The 18314-nt window shown below is 47.5% G+C and overlaps 1 protein-coding gene across 1 annotated transcript in view; it reads left to right on the plus strand.

Annotated features, from left to right (window-relative positions):
• GRIK4 (glutamate ionotropic receptor kainate type subunit 4) overlaps positions 1-18314 on the plus strand; it is a 319110-nt gene that overhangs the window by 174031 nt on the left and 126765 nt on the right. Inside the window, exons 5-6 of the mRNA XM_007450618.1 lie at positions 385-563; positions 4844-4897. Coding sequence (XP_007450680.1) covers positions 385-563; positions 4844-4897 — 233 coding nt within the window. The remainder of the gene's footprint in view (positions 1-384; positions 564-4843; positions 4898-18314) is intronic.

Here is an 18314-nt window from a genome sequence, read left to right on the forward strand (position 1 = left end):
GGGAAAGAGACCCAGGCCTGGTGGGTCTCTGAACACAGGTCTTGGCTGCTGGGCAGCGCTGCCCCCAGGGCCGTGAGAAGGAGTTGGGGATTCTCTTGTCCGACTCAAGGGAGCCTCATTCTCTGCTTTAAAAGAGCATTCCCCAGGGAGTCGGGGTAGGCCCTGGGCGCTGAGGAGGGTTCTTTTCATTTGAGATGGGGTGACAGGACGCCCCAGAGGTTAAGAGACTCGTTCAGGTTAGGATGTTGCTGCTTAACCAACAGGGGGCAGACCCGCGACCCTGACTCCGGCCGGAGTCTTTCTTTGCTTGTCCTGCTTTGGCTCCCGTGTCTCCCGAGGCAGCGCTGTGGACCCTCAGAGGGTTTGTCCTCTCTTCCCCTGCAGGCCTTTTAAACCTCGAGAAGCTGCTCCGGCAATTCCTGATCTCCAAGGACACCCTTTCGGTCCGGATGCTGGATGACACTAGGGACCCCACCCCACTCCTCAAGGAGATCCGGGATGACAAGACAGCCACCATCATCATCCATGCCAACGCCTCCATGTCCCACACCATCCTCCTGAAGGTGGGCGCTGGGCCGGGCGGGTGCTGGTGGGCGCCGAGCGTCCTCCCCCTCCTTCCGAGCTGGCACTCTGCTCCCTTCTTGCCTTGGGCATCCTCCTGGGCCGAGGCTGAAGGAGCCCGGGGCTGGACTTCTGACCCTGACAAACCTCTGTGTGCTTCAGTTTCAGTGGACGGCTCCTGAGAGCTAAAAGGAGAAAGCAGGGTGATAGCAATGTCATAGAAACATGTAACTCATGGTGCAACGGGGCAGCCACCAGCTGAAACACTGGCCAAGCCTAGACCTGCCAGGAGCTCTGTGGTCCGGGGGTTCCTAGGAGGGGCTAGGGTGGTGGCGTGGGCCACTTGGGGACTTGGGACAGAGGCTATTTGCCAAAAGGAGTAGAAGCATGTCCATATTTTGACAACCAGGGCAGTCACATCCGTGTGTATTACTGAATATCGGGCCTGTGTATAATCCTTACACGTGTACTACAGTTCACCGAGTGCTGTCATGTAATTTCTCAGTGTAATCCTCTCCATGACCATGTGAGGTGGGCGTGATATCTTCCCTTGGCAGATGAAGAAACTGAGACTCTGCGAGATGAGCAGCTTTGTCCAAGGCCCAGCCCTGTGAGGAGCAGAGCGAAGTTGGCATTGGTTCTCTTAACAGCAAATCAGCCCATTTCTTCTACCCTCCGGGACACAGAGGGGCAGGGTGCTAGCTCCTGAATCAACATATACACATGGAAATGGAGAGAGAGAGAGAGAGAGAGAGAGAGAGAGAGAGAGAGAGAAGTTAGTGCCTGGGGGTCCACTCTGGACAAACAGCTGCAAAGCTGCAAACTGCTGGGTATCCTTGGAATCACTGGCTCCACTTGCTGGGCTGGTGGCTTGGCTAGGCAAGCAGCCCCAGAAAGTGTAGACCCTGCTTCCAGGCTCCGCCATGGCTCTGGCAGCTCCCCCAGCCTCTCCAGGCACATTGGCCTCTTCTAATGCCATTTTAATTGCACATTTAAGCGCAGCCTGCCGTCTTCCAGTGGGGGTGAGGTTCCTCATTAACTTCTGCCGAGCCATGAGGAGGCCGGCAGACACGCGATGATTCTCTCTCCCTCTCCTTCCCTCGCTGTCTCCTAACCTCCCCACCCCAGCTAGTTTTGTTTCAGAATTAATAAGAGATTAGAATGAGTTCTCTGAGTACTGCGGGCTGTCCCTTCAGCCTGTTGCTATAGTAATTTTCCACAGCTCCAAACCCACGTCTGTCTGTGTGGGTATACCCAACTCACACACACAAACACAGAATTTTTCTCTTTCTCTTTCTTCTCTTATGTCCGGAGCTATGATCGAGGAAGTCATCAAAGACAGAAAAGCTCCTCTAAGTTTCAGGGCACGAGAGATAAAGGCTGAGGAGTCCTCAGGAAGGTGGGGAGTAGGGAGTGAGATAGATTTCCCTCAGTCCCCTTGCCAGGGGCGGGTTGGAACCTGCGGTAACTGGTTCCTACCCGGATGGGCCCCCGGTGGAAGTCTTAGGCTCAGCCCTTGCCCAGGAATATTTCATCGCTCCCAGCATATGCAGTTGCCTCCCCACTCTCTTTAATATGTGTATTTCATTGTTAAAATTTAGGAAAGTACAGAAAAGCACACAGAAAAAAATTAACATCACTCACAATTCCATCACCCAGAGAGAACCACTATTAAATTTTGGTGTCTAGCTTTTCCGCCTTTACAGACACATTTTTTTCCTTTTCCAAAATTATTATCACACGGCACACACTCTTTGGAAAACTGTGGGTTTTTTCTATTCAATAATATGCCATGCATTTTTCTCATGTCATTGCATATTTTTCTACAAATATTTTAATGGCTGCATCATTTCCTATCACATGGATGTACAATAATTTATTTAACCATCCTTTATTGTTGGAGATACAGGTTGTTTTCAATCTTTGCTATAATAAATAATGCTGGGATGCACGTCTTTGTACATAAATCTTTATGCAAATTCATGAATATTTTCTGAGCATAAATTTCTAGGAGTGGAATTACTGAGTTAAAGGTATGCATGCTTTTCAGGATTTTGATATGATTTGCCAGATTGCCTTTTAGAAAGGCTGTAAGGATTTACATTCCCACCAGCAGCATATAGGTGTCTTATAGCACCCTTGCCAATACTGGGTATTTTCATTAAAAACGCCTTTAATTTTTTTTATGGCTGTGCATTTGAAGGAAATTCCCTTGTAATTATCATTATTAGCAAATGGTTCTGCTGGGTGCAGGCTTTCCTGAGGCCACCTGTCAGACTCAGCCCTTGTGACCTTGGAACCAAATCCATCAGTGACCAGCGAGGTTTCGGGAAACCTTGTTCCCATTTGAATTCCTAGCAGCCCCAGCAGGCTGGCCCTGCATCCGTCCTGGACTCAGTCCATATGTTTCCCTGGAGCTCCAGACTCCTCTTTCACGGGGCTACAACCCGGCCTTGAGGGCCTCAGGGAGGATGAACTCAGTGTGGGAAGCAGTGTGATCAGAGGATGTACGGAGCTTCTGGGAGTCTTGGTGTGCACTCCTGAGCCTGGCCCCAGAGCTAGGCAGCACTCCGCTGCCTCTTGATTTCCGAAAGATTTCCAGAGTAATCCCCTACTTTACTGAGCGGCTGTTCTGGCAACGAACTCCATGCTTACCCAGAATTCAGGTCTTAAAAACCAAGGATCTCTTGTCTCTTACTTTTAGGACAGCAGATTTCACAAAGTGGGTTTTAACCATCTGACGGTGCCCTCTCCCAGCCCCCTGCCCCCAGCCCATCCCTGTAACCCGGGAGCTCTCGCTGGCCTAGGCAGTGGTGAGAGGCAAGGGCATTATTATACGGAAAGCAGTGGGGGAGGGAAGGGATGGAGGTGAGCATCGTGCCCCACCATCTTCTTGGAAGAGGAGGAAGCAATGTAGCTTTGCTAGAAGAAGGAAGAGCCTCCCGTCAGGGTCCTTGGGCTCCATCAGGACGCCCCGTGTAATCTCGCCCCGGGCATTTGTTTCCCATTGGAATGGCAGTGATATAATTACCCTGGCCTATCCTTCAAGGAGCCTGTAAAGGTTCCTGTGAGAATGCTCACAAAGTTATTGGAGTGCCTTGGGGGATCAACACGATGTAAGGGGAAAATTTAATCATCCCTGGCCTTGTTTTTCCCCCCATGCACCTCAGTAGTCATGACAAAAACAGTTTCCCAGGGGCCCATGGCTGTGGGCTACATGATGCAGATCTAACCCACGGTCAGGAGGGATGAGGGCCCTGGGGAGAGCTGGGCTCATTATTTCCGTGATCTCCTTGTCAGCGTCTATAGCACCTGTCACACTCCAAGCCAGGCACGCCGACAGGGAAGGTTGCTTAGGGGTATTTATGATGGCTACACAAAGAGGCTCTTCTGAAGTCACAGCTCTCAACTATGGGCTGAGACTTGCTGATGCGCTGTGACCAAGGGCACGTCCCAGGCAACTTGCTCTTCCCTACTAATCAAGGACCAAAGTTTGCAGATGATTCACCTGTTTCCAACATCACTGCAGATTCAAGAATACACTCATGAGTCTCACTCACTCTCATCCCACTAGGCGTGCAGTTAACTTGGGAATTGCCTACAACCCACAGACTCTCCTATCTATGCCTCGGCCCCTAAGAGGAGTGTGTCAGTAGTTCCATCAATATCATAGCCCTCCAAGGGGAGTATTAGGCTGCCTGGCTTTAATTTCACCTTTTCCATTTATGAGACACGTGATCTTCTGGACGAGTTGCACAGCCTTTGGTGCTTCAGCTGTCAGTGCTCAGCTGTCAGTGGGGGTGGTAAAGGAGTAACAGTGCCTACCTCATCAGGTTAACCCAAGTAAAATGCTTTCTAGTGCTTGGTGCAGACTGAACAGTGAGTGAGTGTTAGCCATTTGTATTGTTAATGGGTGTGGGGATAATTATTATAGTCGGTTTTATTATTTGTTTCATTTCCCATAAAGTCACTTTGGTTTCCAGAATACCCAGTTATATCCATGGGAGTGTGTTTTACCTGAGAGTATCAGCTACTAGGAGTGTCACTGCAGGGGTGGGGTGTGGGGTGGAGGGGGATGGACCTTCCTCTAGAGGCCAGGGGTTCTGTGCTCCATCCTCCAAGGCCGAGGGCGATGTAAGAAACAATCAATCAAGATGTTCTACTCTGCTGGTGCTGACGGGTAGTGGGCCAGACCAAGGGCGGACACTTGGAGCCCTCCCTGCTCACGCACTTCCAGCGGGTTTTTATTTTCCTCTCTAATCTCCTTCTCTTCCCTTTGCAGGCAGCGGAACTAGGGATGGTGTCAGCCTATTACACATACATCTTCACTAATCTGGTAAGACATTTTCACAGCTCACCTCCTTGGCATAGAGAGTATCATTAATTAGGGTCAGTGGGGTGTGACGGAATGAAGCCCGGGAGATGGGAAGTAGGGAAATGGAACAGAGGAGCAGAAGCCAGCCAGAGAGGCAGGGCATCTGAGAAACGTGGAAACCCAGGAGCCACTGGGATTCTCATCCCAACAATTCTTAGCCTGGAGAGAATGGAAATTTGGGGAATCTAATGCCTCCATTCAGATGCCACCAGCAACATAGCCCTGAGCCCTCTGATGGATGCTCTCCTCTATAGGTCCAGTTACTGGCCTGCAGTCCAGTCTCTACACTGCCAGACCCTTATGCTGGCTGGCTCAGAAGTAGGAAAGCTAGAGCACAAGATGTATGCGTGTCCTACGTACAAAGGTGTTATAACTGGATACACCTCCAGAGGCCATTTTTGCCAAATCCCCTTGTTTTGCAGCTGAGAAGACAGTTCTGTAGATATTTTACTGAGTCAAGTTGGAGCACTATTTTTGCCATGTACCATCTGTGTACCCTTCAACAAGCACTGAGCCTTGTTTTCCTTATCTGTAAAACGGGCATAAGGACAGCTACGTTATGGAGTTGCCGTCATTTCGAAATGATGTGATTTAATCTGCGTGTATTTTGAAATTGTAAAACATTAAGAGATGTGAAAGGTTGTTGTGAAGTATAGACACACTCAGAGAGTAGAAAGAACCTCAGAGAACAGGTTTAAAAAAATTATAACTTTTTGTTTTGAGATTATTATAGATTCACAGGAAGCTGCAAAGATAATACAGAGAGGTACCATGTACCTTTAACCCATTTTTCTCTAATGGTTACATCTTACATTATTACAGTAAATATCAAAACCAGGATATCAAAATATCAAAGCTATTAAGACTTGTGTAACTCCTACTGCAATCAGGATACAAAACTATCTCATTACCACAAAGATCTCCCTCAAGCTACCATTTTATAGTCGCACCCACTTCCCTTCTTCCCACCATCTCTAACCTCTAACAACTGCTAACCTGTTCTCTATTTCTAAATTTTCTAATTTTATATAAATGGAGTCATGAGTAAATGACCTTTGAGGTTAACTTTTTTCACTCAAAGTACTGCCCACAAGATCCATCAAAGGTGTTGCATAAATCAATAGTTTGCCCTTTCTTATTGCCGAGTCATATTTCTTGGTGTGGATGTACCAGTTTCCTTAACTGTCCACCTGTGGAGAGACATAGTTTCCAGTTTTTGGCTATTACAGATAGAGCTGTTATAAACAGTCATTCAGAGAAGAGGTTTAATTATTTTATGCCCTTATTTATTTTATAAATGCACGAGATATCCAGATCATTTAAGTAGCCCCTTCATCCAGACGTGCTTTGATGTAACAGGAGCTGGGCCAGGCATTCGGGATTAAAATGGGACTGAGAAACCAAGCCGGCCCAGGAAAAACCTATTGCAAGGTACCTGTCCTAATGCATAGTGGCAAATTCCATGAAACGTGTACACAAAATGCTTTAGACCCTAGAGCCGGGGTCACTTGCTCTACCTGGAGCGGGCAGGAAATGCTTCATAGAAGAAGGGGCCTTTAAGCTACACCCTGAAAGACAGGTAGGCATTTTCCTAGACAATCAAAGAAGGGAAGAACATTCGGGGGTGAGCAACAGCTTATTCACATACCTGGAGATTTGAATGGCTTCAAACGTATGGACTGCACCAGGAATGGGTGTGCCAGTTAATTATTATTCATTTGTCTATTTGTAGCCATTCATGAAAGTAACCTGCTTAAAAGATGTAAGACAGGTATCAATGCAAGATCCTTGCTGTGCTTGGGGAGCAGAATTCAACCTCACCGTTATGACTCTTGAATCTTAAAGTGGAAAAGGTTACCTAGAAGCTAAGCCTTTCTTGGCCAACACAGGTGGTAGGGTAACCTAGGTGATTGTGCAGTGTCCCTTCCGGGATTTAGGGGCCAGGTCTCCTGAAATGTCCTGAGAGGCTGAGGAGATGCCTGCCCAAAGAGACGAGCTGGGATTCTGTGGTCCCTGTTCTTGTCCAGCTGTAGTGTCGTGAACAGCCCTTTCTTTGGGCTGCTATGGGATTGTTCCCCCTGCAGCATCCTACAGACCTTTGCTCTCAGGGTTGAAAGGCCCCTCGAAGAATCCAGTATAGCTGCTTTTCTGGTGTAGGGACTCCCTCCACGGCAGGCTTGCCCCACCACAAACCTGCCTGTTCCATTGTTGGAATTTTTCCACTGAGGTCTAGCATACATATAGAAGGCCACACAAATCATATGTGCACAGCTGAATGAACGTTCTCCAGGTGAGCACACCTGTGTCATCAGCACCCTGATACAGAAATAGCCCATTGCTAGAGCCCCAGATGTCCCCCTCACGACCCCTCCCAGTCACTACCCCTCAAAATGTAAAGCACAAGGGACTTCTTTGTCTGCTTATTTGTTTATTTTTTCCTATCTAACACTGCTGCTCTAAATCACAGCATTAACATGGAAAAGGGTAGAAAAGGATTAGACTATTCCCAGAGCAATGCAAAAGCATTTGCCTAACGTAAGGAGGCATCTGGGGGAGCCCAGCAAATTAGCAGAATAGAGAGAGATGAAACTCCAATTGTGTTCCATTTGGGGAGCCTGGGAAGTAGAGGGGACGAGGGGGAAAAGGCAAGCCAGGGGCCACCTGCCTTGTGCCCACCTGCCAGGGACACCCCCCACGTCAGTTAGCCAGGGCAGCAGAGGAGGAAGGAGCGGGGCAGTGAGGAGCCCCGGGGGTGTCTTTGCAGATTGAAGGAGGCTAGTCTTTTGGAAGATAAGTTCCCAGGACGGTAATGAGAATAATGCGTGGTTGCTTGGCCTGGAGACGTTTGAGAAAGAGTCACCACGCTGCACCCCACCACTCCTTCTGCTCAAACATGGTAATAATGACTGTGATGATGAATCTTGTGGAGAAAAGCACTGGCCTGTGAAGTCAGGAGACCTGGGTCAAGTCCCCACTCTGCCTTATACTCACTGTGTGACTTTGGGGAAGTCACGTTGACTCTCTGAGCCCCAGCTTTCTCCTTTGTAAAGTGGGGATAATAAAATCTTACGGGGTTGTCGTGGGGATAAAGAAAACTGCATTATAAATTGCCAAGTACTATATGTTTTGAAGGCATTGTATTTTTTTAATAGATCTTTATTGGAGTGTAATTGCTTCACAGCACTGTGTTAGCTTTGGTTGTACAACGAAGTGAATCAGCCGTATGCATACATATATCCCCATATCCCCTCCGTCTTGTGTCTCCCACCCACCCTCCCTATCCCACCCCTCTAGGTCATCGCAAAGCACCGAGCTGATCTCCCTGTGCTATGCGGGGGCTTCCCACTAGCTAACTATTTTACATTTGGTAGTGTATATATGTCCATGCTACTCTCACTTCGCCCCAGCTTCCCCCTCCCACCCCGTGTCCTCGAGTCCCTTCTCTATGTCTTTGTCCTGCCCTGCCACTAGGTTCATCAGCACCATTTTTTTTTTTTAGCTCCCATTACAGATGGCCAAGAGGCACATGAAAAGATGCTCAACATCACTAATTATTAGAGAAATGCAAATCAAAACTACAATGAGGTGTCACCTCACACTGGTCAGAATGGCCATCATCAAAAAATCTAGAAACAATAAATGCTGGAAAGAGGGTGGTGAAAAGGGAACCCTCCTGCACTGTTGGTGGGAATGTAAGTTGATACAACCACTGTGGAGAACAGTATGGAGGTTCCTTATAAAACTAAAAATAGAACTACCATATGACACAGCAATCCCTCTACGAGGCATATACCCTGAGAAAACCATAATTCAAAAAGATACGTGTATCACAGTGCTCATTGCAGCACTATTTACAGTAGCCAGGACATGGAAGCAACCAAAATGTCCATCGACAGATGAATGGATGAAGATGTGGCACATATATACAATGGAATATTACTCAGCCATAAAAAGAAACGAAATTGAGTTATTTGTAGTGAGGTGGATAGACCTAGAGCCTGTCATACAGAGTGAGGTAAGCCAGAAAGAGAAAAACAAATACCGTATGCTAAGCCACTGTATTCTTTTTGTAACACTCTGATACTTTCAGCTTTCAAAGAGTTTTTTTCCTTCTTGGGTGGGCACAGAACGAGATGAGCTTTGGGAGCGTGCCTCAGTCAGAGAGATCTTTCAACTTGGAATTAACAGGATTCACGCGGTTTGTAAGTTTGCAAGAGGAAATCAGAGAAGTAACTGCATGAATGATGATGGCTGAGTAATAGCCAAGAAAAGAGAAGCAAAGCTGTTGCAAAAATCAGTCAGTGAGAGAATATGCTGGATGCTTCTTATTAGTGCCTTGGCTCTCTGGAAGGGACAGACCCTATGAGGAGTAAAAAAACTATTCTTAAGTCCATTCTTTCTGCCCAGTTGCTGTTGAAGTCTTGGGCCAGAGCATTAGGGGCTTTATGTAGAGGTTCATAAGTGAGCCTCTGTGATTCTCCAGTCCCTTTCCCCAAATACAGATGCCACCTAGACTTTAATTTTTATTTATTTCTTCTCTGAATTCCTCAAGGATCCCCATCACGTCCCATCTCTCTGAATTCTGCCACAGTGATGCAGCAGGCACTCAGATTAGCTTTTTGAGAGTTAGCACAAAGGTGTGGGCTTTGGCATTCGTAGACATGACTAAGAAGTCCAGTTTGACTAGCGATCAGCTGTGTGATCCTGTGCAAGTTACTTAATCTCTCTGAGCCTCAGTGACCTCATCAGCTGTTGGACGCTAATAACACCTACCTCAGTAGATAATACCCACACAGAAACTGACTCACAGTACAAGTTTAGTAAAGGGAAGGTATTATTTTTAAAAGCCCTATTTGTGCTTCCCATGTACTGAAAAGAGCAGGAGATATTTATTTTGCTGCCCAGTCTCTAATGGCCTATAAAAGTGACTCCTAAAATGCCATTTTGTTGATTTCCAGAGAATGACTGGAACTAGGTAGTTCAGTTATTGTGCATAACCATTGTAGGGTTTGCTGGTATCAGTAATTACTGAGTAGTTGGTCAGGTCTTCATACCTCTGTCCCACCAGGTGTTACGATTGATTTAGGGCATCTGTAATCAGTGGGTTTGTTTGACTGCTCTGGACTCCATCAGTTGAGTATCCATCTCAAGAGTTGGGACAGAAATAGCCATCATGAATCAAACTTCTAAACGACCAATTCATTTTGACCTTATAGAAAGCGCAGTTTCTTTCTATTGGGGTCTGGCCAGCAGGGAGAGTGAGGGTGCCAGCCTTGAGCTTTGAGTGACAGAGGTGACTGATGTAAGGAGAGGTTGGGCCAGGAGAGCTGAGGCTGGCTGGGAGGATCCTGCAGCTATGACGGGAAGAGCAGGGGAGGAACTCCACAGGTCCGGGGAAGAGCCAGGTCGGGGGGTCCAGTGGGAGCCCAGGCTCAGTGAGGCGTGTGACAAATGTGAGAGACACTTCAGCAAGAGGGCAGAGACCCAGGAACAGGGACAGAACAAAGGAAGAAGTCACGTACAGGAAGTTGGTAGCCGTTGAGGGCAGACAGTCATAGCAAACAGCAAACAAATATCCAGGTCTTTTATTTATATATCTATTTCGAAATAGAATCTGGCGTAGTTTGTACTATTGTCAGAGGTTTGATCCGTGAAACAGCTTCTTGCCTCTGCTTCTGGTTCTGATGGGCCAGAGGTCAGTCCCATCAGGGGAACAGACCTCTGATCAACACGTAGGAATGGGTCACCTGAAGGCACCTGGCTAAGGTGGGAACCCAGCCAGAGGGTCAGCTCCTGGGGTCCAAATCATGAGAACTTTTATGGTAAATTGAGAACCTGGATATGCACCTGGCCAGGGATCTGCAGAGGAACGAGAAGGAGGCAGGTCCTGGTGGTTGGCCACGGTAGGGGTCAAGAGTCCAGGCCAAAGTAAGATGGACCAAATAAGGGACAAAGCAAGGTGAACAATAAAATTATTCTGCAAAGACACAAAGGACACAGATGCATGAGTGACCTCGAAAATTGGTTCCTGCCTTTATCTAGATTTGTTGCTTTCTTTGTTTCTTGAACGTTTTTATTGTGGTAAAATATATGGAACATAAGATTTGCCATTTTAACCATTTTTAAGTTTACAATTAAGTGGCATTACTTACATTTACAATGTTGTGAAACCATCATCACTACCTATTTCTAAACCTTTTTCATTACCCCAAACAGAAGCTCTTTAACTTTTTTTTTTTTTTTTTAATAAGGAAGGGTGTTTTTTTTTTAATTAATTAATTAATTTATTTTTGGCTGTGTTGGGTCTTCGTTTCTGCGCGAGGGCTTTCTCCAGTTGTGGCGAGCGGGGGCTACTCTTCGTAGCGGTGCGCGGGCCTCTCAGTGTCGCGGCCTCTCCCGTTGTGGTGGAGCACAAGCTCCAGATGCGCAGGCTCAGTAGTTGTGGCTCACGGGCCCAGCCCCTCCGCGGCATGTGGGATCTTCCTGGACCGGGGCACGAACCCGTGTCCCCTGCACTGGCAGGCGGATTCCCAACCACTGCGCCACCAGAGAAGCCCCAGCTCTTTAACTATTAAGCAATAATTCCCCATTCCCCTTTCCCGCCAGCCCTGATAACTCCTAATCTGTTTTCTGACTCTATGAATTTGCCTATCTTAGATATTTCATAATAGTGGAATCACGTAATATTTGTCCTTTTGTGTCTGGCTTATTTCACTCAGTGTGTTTTCTAGGTTCATCCATGTTATAGCATGTATCAGAACTTCATTCTTTTTTCAACTCTTTTTTTTATAGTGGTAAATATACATAAAATTTACCATTTTAAAAAGTTCATTCAGTAGCAATAAGTATACTCACATTGTTGTACAACCGTCACCACCATCCATCTCTAGAACATTTTTCATCCTCCCAAACTGAAACTTTATACCCATTAAACACTAACTCCCCATCCCTCCTCCTCCTGGTCCCCGGCAGCCACCATTCTGCTTTCTGTCTCTATGAATTTGCGTCTTCGAAGTGCTTCATATAAGTGAAATTATAATATTTGTCCTCTGGTGCCTGCCTTACTTCACCTAGCATAATGTCTTCAGGGGTCTCTGTGTGTCAGAATTTCCTTCCTTTTTAAGGCTGAATAATAATCCATTTTATGTATATACCACACTTTTTATCTCTTCATCCATCATGTGGACACTTATGTTGCTTTTTCCTTTTTTTTTTTTTTTTTTTTGCGGTACGCGGGCCTCTCACTGTTGTGGCCTCTCCCGTTGCGGAGCACAGGCTCCGGACGCGCAGGCTCAGCGGCCATGGCTCACGGGCCCAGCCGCTCTGCTGCACGTGGGATCTTCCCAGACCGGGGCACGAACCCGCGTCCCCTGCATCGGCAGGTGGACTCTCAACCACTGCGCCACCAGGGAAGCCCCCTGCTTCTTCCTTTTGGCTATTATGAATAGTTCTGCAATGAACATAGGTGAACAAATACCTGATCGAGTCCTGCTTTCAATCCTCTTGGGTATATATCTAGTAGTGAAATCCCTGGATCATATGGTAATTCTATGTTTACCTTTTTAGGAACAGCCAAACTCCTTTCTAGCCGTACCGTTTTTATTCCCACCAGTCATGTATGAGGGTTTGAGCTCCTTCACATCCTACCAAAACCTGTTATTTTTTGTTTTTATGATAATAGCCATCTTAATGGTATGAAGTGTTCAGATGTGTTTCTTATTTCTATTTGGAGTTTTCCCACTGAAAGAAGCAAGACCACATGGCTGAAGTTGAGAGTCCTGATTAAGAAGCTTTATAATGGGAGAAAGAAGCTGGTGTGTAAAAACCAGTCCTTGAGTCCATCAGACCTGGTGAAAATCCCCAGTTCGGGAGCTTCCTAGCTGTGCGCCCTGATGCTCTTGAGGGCCTCAGTTTCCTCATATGTAAAATGTGAATAATAATATCCATCTCAAGAAGTTTTGGTAAAATTAAAAAATAGCAATGGATAACACTTTGTATCCAGTAGGCAATGTCAGCTGCTTTAACAGATAAACCCCAATCCCATGGCTTCACACAGTAGGTGTATATTTCTCACTCACCTGAAGTCCCCCAAGTGTGTTCCTGATAATCAGGCAGCCTTCCAGAAAGTCATCTGGGCGCCCAGGCTTCTTCTAGCTTCTAATGTGTCCTCTGAGAGGCCAGGAATGGGGGAAGAACATAAAGGATCAGACACAGGAGGGCTTTTGGGGGTGGCACATAGTTTTCCCCCTCACAATCCCACTGGCAAGAATCTAGTCGCATACTCACACCTACCGAAAGTGAGATGGGGAAACATCACGTACCATGTGTCCAGGCAGAAGAGGAAATGAGTGTGCTGATCGGCTACCCATATCTGCCACATTATTAAATGATTAATGATCATCATACGTCTCTTTTGCGTATGCTGGAAAAGCAATTAGCATCCCAAGCCCTGGCATGTCTGTTTAGAGGCTAACTGACCGTGTCCGTGGAGATCAGCACTTCGTTATAAAGGCGTCAGCTCCCTTATAGCTAAAAGGGTCTGCACCTCGAATGCTCTTGCCCAGGTGGGCCGCAGGCCTGACGGTCCTGTCTGGCACTTCCAGGTGGGGACTGCACTGGACAGGTATAGATTCTCTGTGCTCATTCCGCTCTTTAATCTGGAAGGAGTCTCTGTCCTCCAGTCAGCCTCTGGGTTTGGCTGCAGGAACCATTGTTCCGCAAGACTGATGGTAGTTTGGATAAAGGACGTGAAGAATTAAGGGCCTTTGGGCAAAGCCCAGTCGGCTGCTGAGACAGCAGAGATGCCATCTGAAGAGAAGAGGTGAAGGAGAAAGTGCAATTTGAGCTAATAAATCTGGGAGAATTATCCGGCTACTAATGAACCCAGGGAGATTTGTAGTCACTGCCGAATAAAGAAAAGAAAATCACCCTAAATCTATTGTCAGCGGGCACACATGAGCCCTGTGCCAAAGGAGGGAGCTGCTGCCTTGGCAGGGAGAAGTGTGGAGATTCAGGGTCAGGGCCAGAATCATGAAATGTCAAGGAAAGGTAGGAAGTGGGCACCGGAAGCAGGGAGCTGTATGGTCGGTGGGCCACCTGGGCTGCCACCGACATTGCAGGCAGCATGGCTCGCTGGGTGTGATGACCACCGTTTCATTTTCCTGCCACAGGTAAGGCTAGAGCGCCATGCTCTTGATGCCACCACCAGCATGCTGGGGGGTAGTGGGCCATTTGTGCTGTTTGTATAGAGGCACCGGCATCTCAGAATTTTTTCCTTTGGGGAATCTAGAGAGAAGGGGCCAAGTGCTGGCTGGGTGTCAGAAGGCATGGGGCAGGGTGACACCAGCACCTGTAGGGTTACACCTGCATGGAGAAGGGTTACACCAGCACCTGTAGGGTTACACCTGCATGGGACAAGGTTACACCAGCACCTGTAGGGTTACATTTGCATGAGGAAGGGTTACATCAGCAGGAGGCCTCATCATACAGAGGATGGGCAGTGAAGCAGCTGTGGCTTCTAGTTATGGCCCTGCTACTAAATAGCTGGGTGACATAGTAACAGTGATAGTTGATATTTATTGCCTACCTTCTACATTCAAGGCTCTGTAATAAGTGCTTCTCAGTTATTTTCTCGTTTAAAACTCACACAACAACTCGAGCAGAGCACTATTTCATCCCCATTTTAGAGATGAGAAAACTGAGGCTCATAAAGTTTTGATACTCTGTACAAGGTAGTAGAGCCAGATCTCAAACCCAGGCAGTTAGCTCGTAGCCATCTCACTCTACTGCGTTTATCTCGGCAGAGGCCATTTCTCCTTGCTGGGCTTCAGTTTCTTCATCTGAAAATTATGATGCTGCATTAGGTGATCTCTGAGGGTCTTTCCAGCCCTGGACTTATTTCATCCTACACATGGTTGAGGGCATTACAGTTCATAGCACCCTGCGGTTGGGAATGTTTCCTGGAGAGAGGGGAGGATGATCCATTCGCTCGAGGGCCCATGGGGCCCTGGAAGCGGTAGAAACTAACAGCTCCGTGGATTCCCAAAGAGTAGCCAGGTCCTGCTGAGTTTTGCAGAAATAACCCCTCCATGCCCTAGTCTCTATCTTGTTTGGGCAGAATGGATATATGCAGCCAATTTTTCTCCTCTGGGTCCATGTTATTGTCAAGCAGACTGAGCCTGTGTTTATTTTTCTAGAGGTTGATCAGAGAGATTAGCCATAAGTAACTGAAGTTGCTAAAATTGTTACAGAAAGGGGAGCCGGGGCAGACAGGGAGGGAAGAAACAAATGATTCCAGAGGACCTGAATGCTCACCGTCCTACTCTCCTGATCCTCTGACGGGCCAACCCTATTCATCTTTTAGGTCTTCCTTAAATGTGGCTCCCTCAAGGAACTTTCCCCTGACACCCGCTGTGTTGAGTCTGCTGTTACACGCTCTCACAGCGCCTTGTCTTCCGTATTTTGTAGCATCCATCTCGTGGGAATTCCTCCTTCTATATCTGACCTCTCCACCAGACTTTGAACTTCGTAAAGGCAAGACCATCACTTGTCCATCACTGTACCCCAGTCACCTACTGGCACACAGTAGGTGCTCAATAGATATTTATTGAGTCAATGAATGGAGAAGTTCATGACATGATAGAGTTCTTGGACTAGGAGGGGTGGCCGGGTGAGATGGCTCATCTCCTTCATCCAGTAGGAATTAGCTCATCCCAACTAAGCCCATGAGTGTAAAGTTCCACAGCTTAGCCAGGAGGAGCTGGGCCCAGCGCCCCCTTTCCCGAGGATGCCTTGGCATTTTCATAGCCCACGTGGTAACTACTCGGTCTGGAATGCCCTTCCTCCATTCTGGGCTGGACAGATTTGAAGTTAAGTATGTGCAAGACCGGGAAGGGCGGTTTCATTCAGGATCTAAGATACAGGGTTTCAGGGGGTTCTGATGAGTGAGGGAGGTGTCGAAACCTGAGGCCCAGTGTTGGCACCAAGACTGACCATACTTTCTTTACTGGCCACACCATGCCTGGGTCAGCCTGGGTCAAGTGGCCTCTTCAAGCCAGCACCTGGCACCAGACTCATGGAGCCAGAACCCAAGGGTCTTTGAAACAAAACGTCTACTTCAGGTTTTCAAGGTCATTATGAAATTATCTAGTCCTCTCTGCTGTCCCCATGACTTGGCACATGAGGTTTGTTGAGCCTCATGGCTCAACATGGCTGACACAGAGGATGGAAGCATGGCTTAAAGGAGGCAGTCGGGGACTCAGATCAGAGAGGACTTGAGTTTGAATCTGGGCCCTGCCATACATGAGATGCACACATGGCACGTTAACCTACTGGAGTCTCAGTTTTCCCTTTTGTAAAATGGGGATGGTAATTCCTATAACATCACTTTGTGAGGAACATGGAAGGTTTCTAATCCTCAGTGGGCTGCTAGTAAACATTACTCCCTTTTCTCCCCTCTTTCCCACTTCCCTGTTGAGTATGTTTGTGCTTAGACCTTGGTGTCTTGGTTTACTACCTCTAGCTTTCCAAAACGCCAAAGTTGTTATCAGAAACATTTCATAATTGGTCTCTCACCTAATTGTAGTTAGAACTATAGTTCCCACGGTGCGTGAGCCTATTTCATATCTTGCGGTCTTTTACTGAAAGCATACCACACACACACACACACACACACACACACACACACACACACAGCTAGCCAACAGCTACAATCCATCAGTCAGACAACTTTCCAAAGCCAGAGCAATTGGTTCTAAAGTGTAGTTTATTGTAAAATTATTAAATCTATCTACATATTTCACCTTTATTGTGCCTTTTAAGAGAACCACTCTGCATAATACAGTACACTTTGGTGAATGAATATGTTTTTAGTGCAACCAGGAAAAGACTAGTGGAGTGAAAGCTCCCCATGTGTCCGACTGAGCTTCCCAGGTACGCCTGCTACCAAATGCAGACCCGGAGAGGTGGCATATCTGGCAGTGACAGATGTCTCCTGGGCGTACATGGGTACAACAGCATCTTAAGGAGAAGTTATTACTCCAGAATTGTGCTCTCTGGCTGCCAACCCTCCTGTGTCTGTTGTCTGAACTAGGCTGTTGGTAGAGGGGGATGTATTCAGGGGAAATGGCAGGGAGAATTGGAAAAAGGTTCAGGAAACACTGACTGAAAATTAATTTCTGAATTTGCATTTGGGGAAACTGGCTGACAGTTGGGAGTCCCTTGGCCCAAGTTATGGGGTTAAAAATGATTAGCGGGCTTCCCTGGTGGCGCAGTGGTTGAGAGTCCGCCTGCCGATGCAGGGGACACGGGTTCATGCCCCGGTCCGGGAAGATCCCACATGCCGCAGAGCGGCTGGGCCCGTGAGCCATGGCCGCCGAGCCTGCGCGTCCGGAGCCTGTGCTCCGCGACGGGAGAGGCTACAAAAATGAGAGGGCCCCGTACCCCAAAAAAAAAAAAAAAAAAAAAAAAATGATTAGCTAGTCATGATTAAGCGACTTACCTATAGAAAATGCTTAAAGTCAACTCCACTTATTCAGCAAACATTTATCACGTGTCTACTGTATGCTGGGAATGCAAGCAGCAGTAGGATGTGGCTTGAAGAGCTCTATAAAGGCAAGGTGTGGAAGCCCAGAGGAGGGAGCATTTAGTGCTTTTTTGGGAACTGGGAGAGAGGTTTGCAGATATGGCTTCCTTTGAATGGTTTATTGAGGGAAGGTTGGAAAGGATCGTGGGAGGGTGACATGTGGACAGAGGTAAGCATTGTAGGCCTGAGAAAGAAAGAGCACGGTGCCTGCCATGGCTGAAGCAGGGGCGTGTAATGGACAGAGGGAAGCCAGGGCCGGCAGAGGAAGGTTCCCGTCAGATGACATTCCGTCCACTCTGCAAAGTTGCTGGACTTTTCAGCATTAGAAGCTGGCATTGGCAGGTCCAAGGGCTGTTCTTGGCTGTCCCACTAACTGACCACGTGTGACCTTGGACAAGACCTTTCTCCCCTGGGGATAAACTAAAGGATCTCCAAAGACCTTTCAGCTCTTAAACTCTGTCAACTTGATGGATTGGATGAATCTGTAGTAAATGACTGGATGGATTCTCCTGGCACATGAAGCAGGTGGCTTTCCTCTTCATGGGTTCTAGTGTCCCTGTCTGGTTGGCTTGTCCCTCCAGTGCCCTCTGCTGTCTTAGTCCCCTCCACCCCACCCAGGTGGGCAGCACCCCTGGATCATGAGTGTCTGGTCCTCTCACACCCTCTTGCCAAGAAGGAGCTGTCCTGTATCCCACATCCAGGCCACCTCCTCGGAGCCCTGATGGACAATGGGCCTCCTCAAACTGAAAATCCAGTTCGTGCCAATATGTGAATGGCTGATGACAGCATTGAATT

Source organism: Lipotes vexillifer, unplaced genomic scaffold (assembly GCF_000442215.2).
Source record: "Lipotes vexillifer unplaced genomic scaffold, Lipotes_vexillifer_v1.1 scaffold352, whole genome shotgun sequence".
NCBI lineage: Eukaryota > Metazoa > Chordata > Mammalia > Artiodactyla > Lipotidae > Lipotes > Lipotes vexillifer.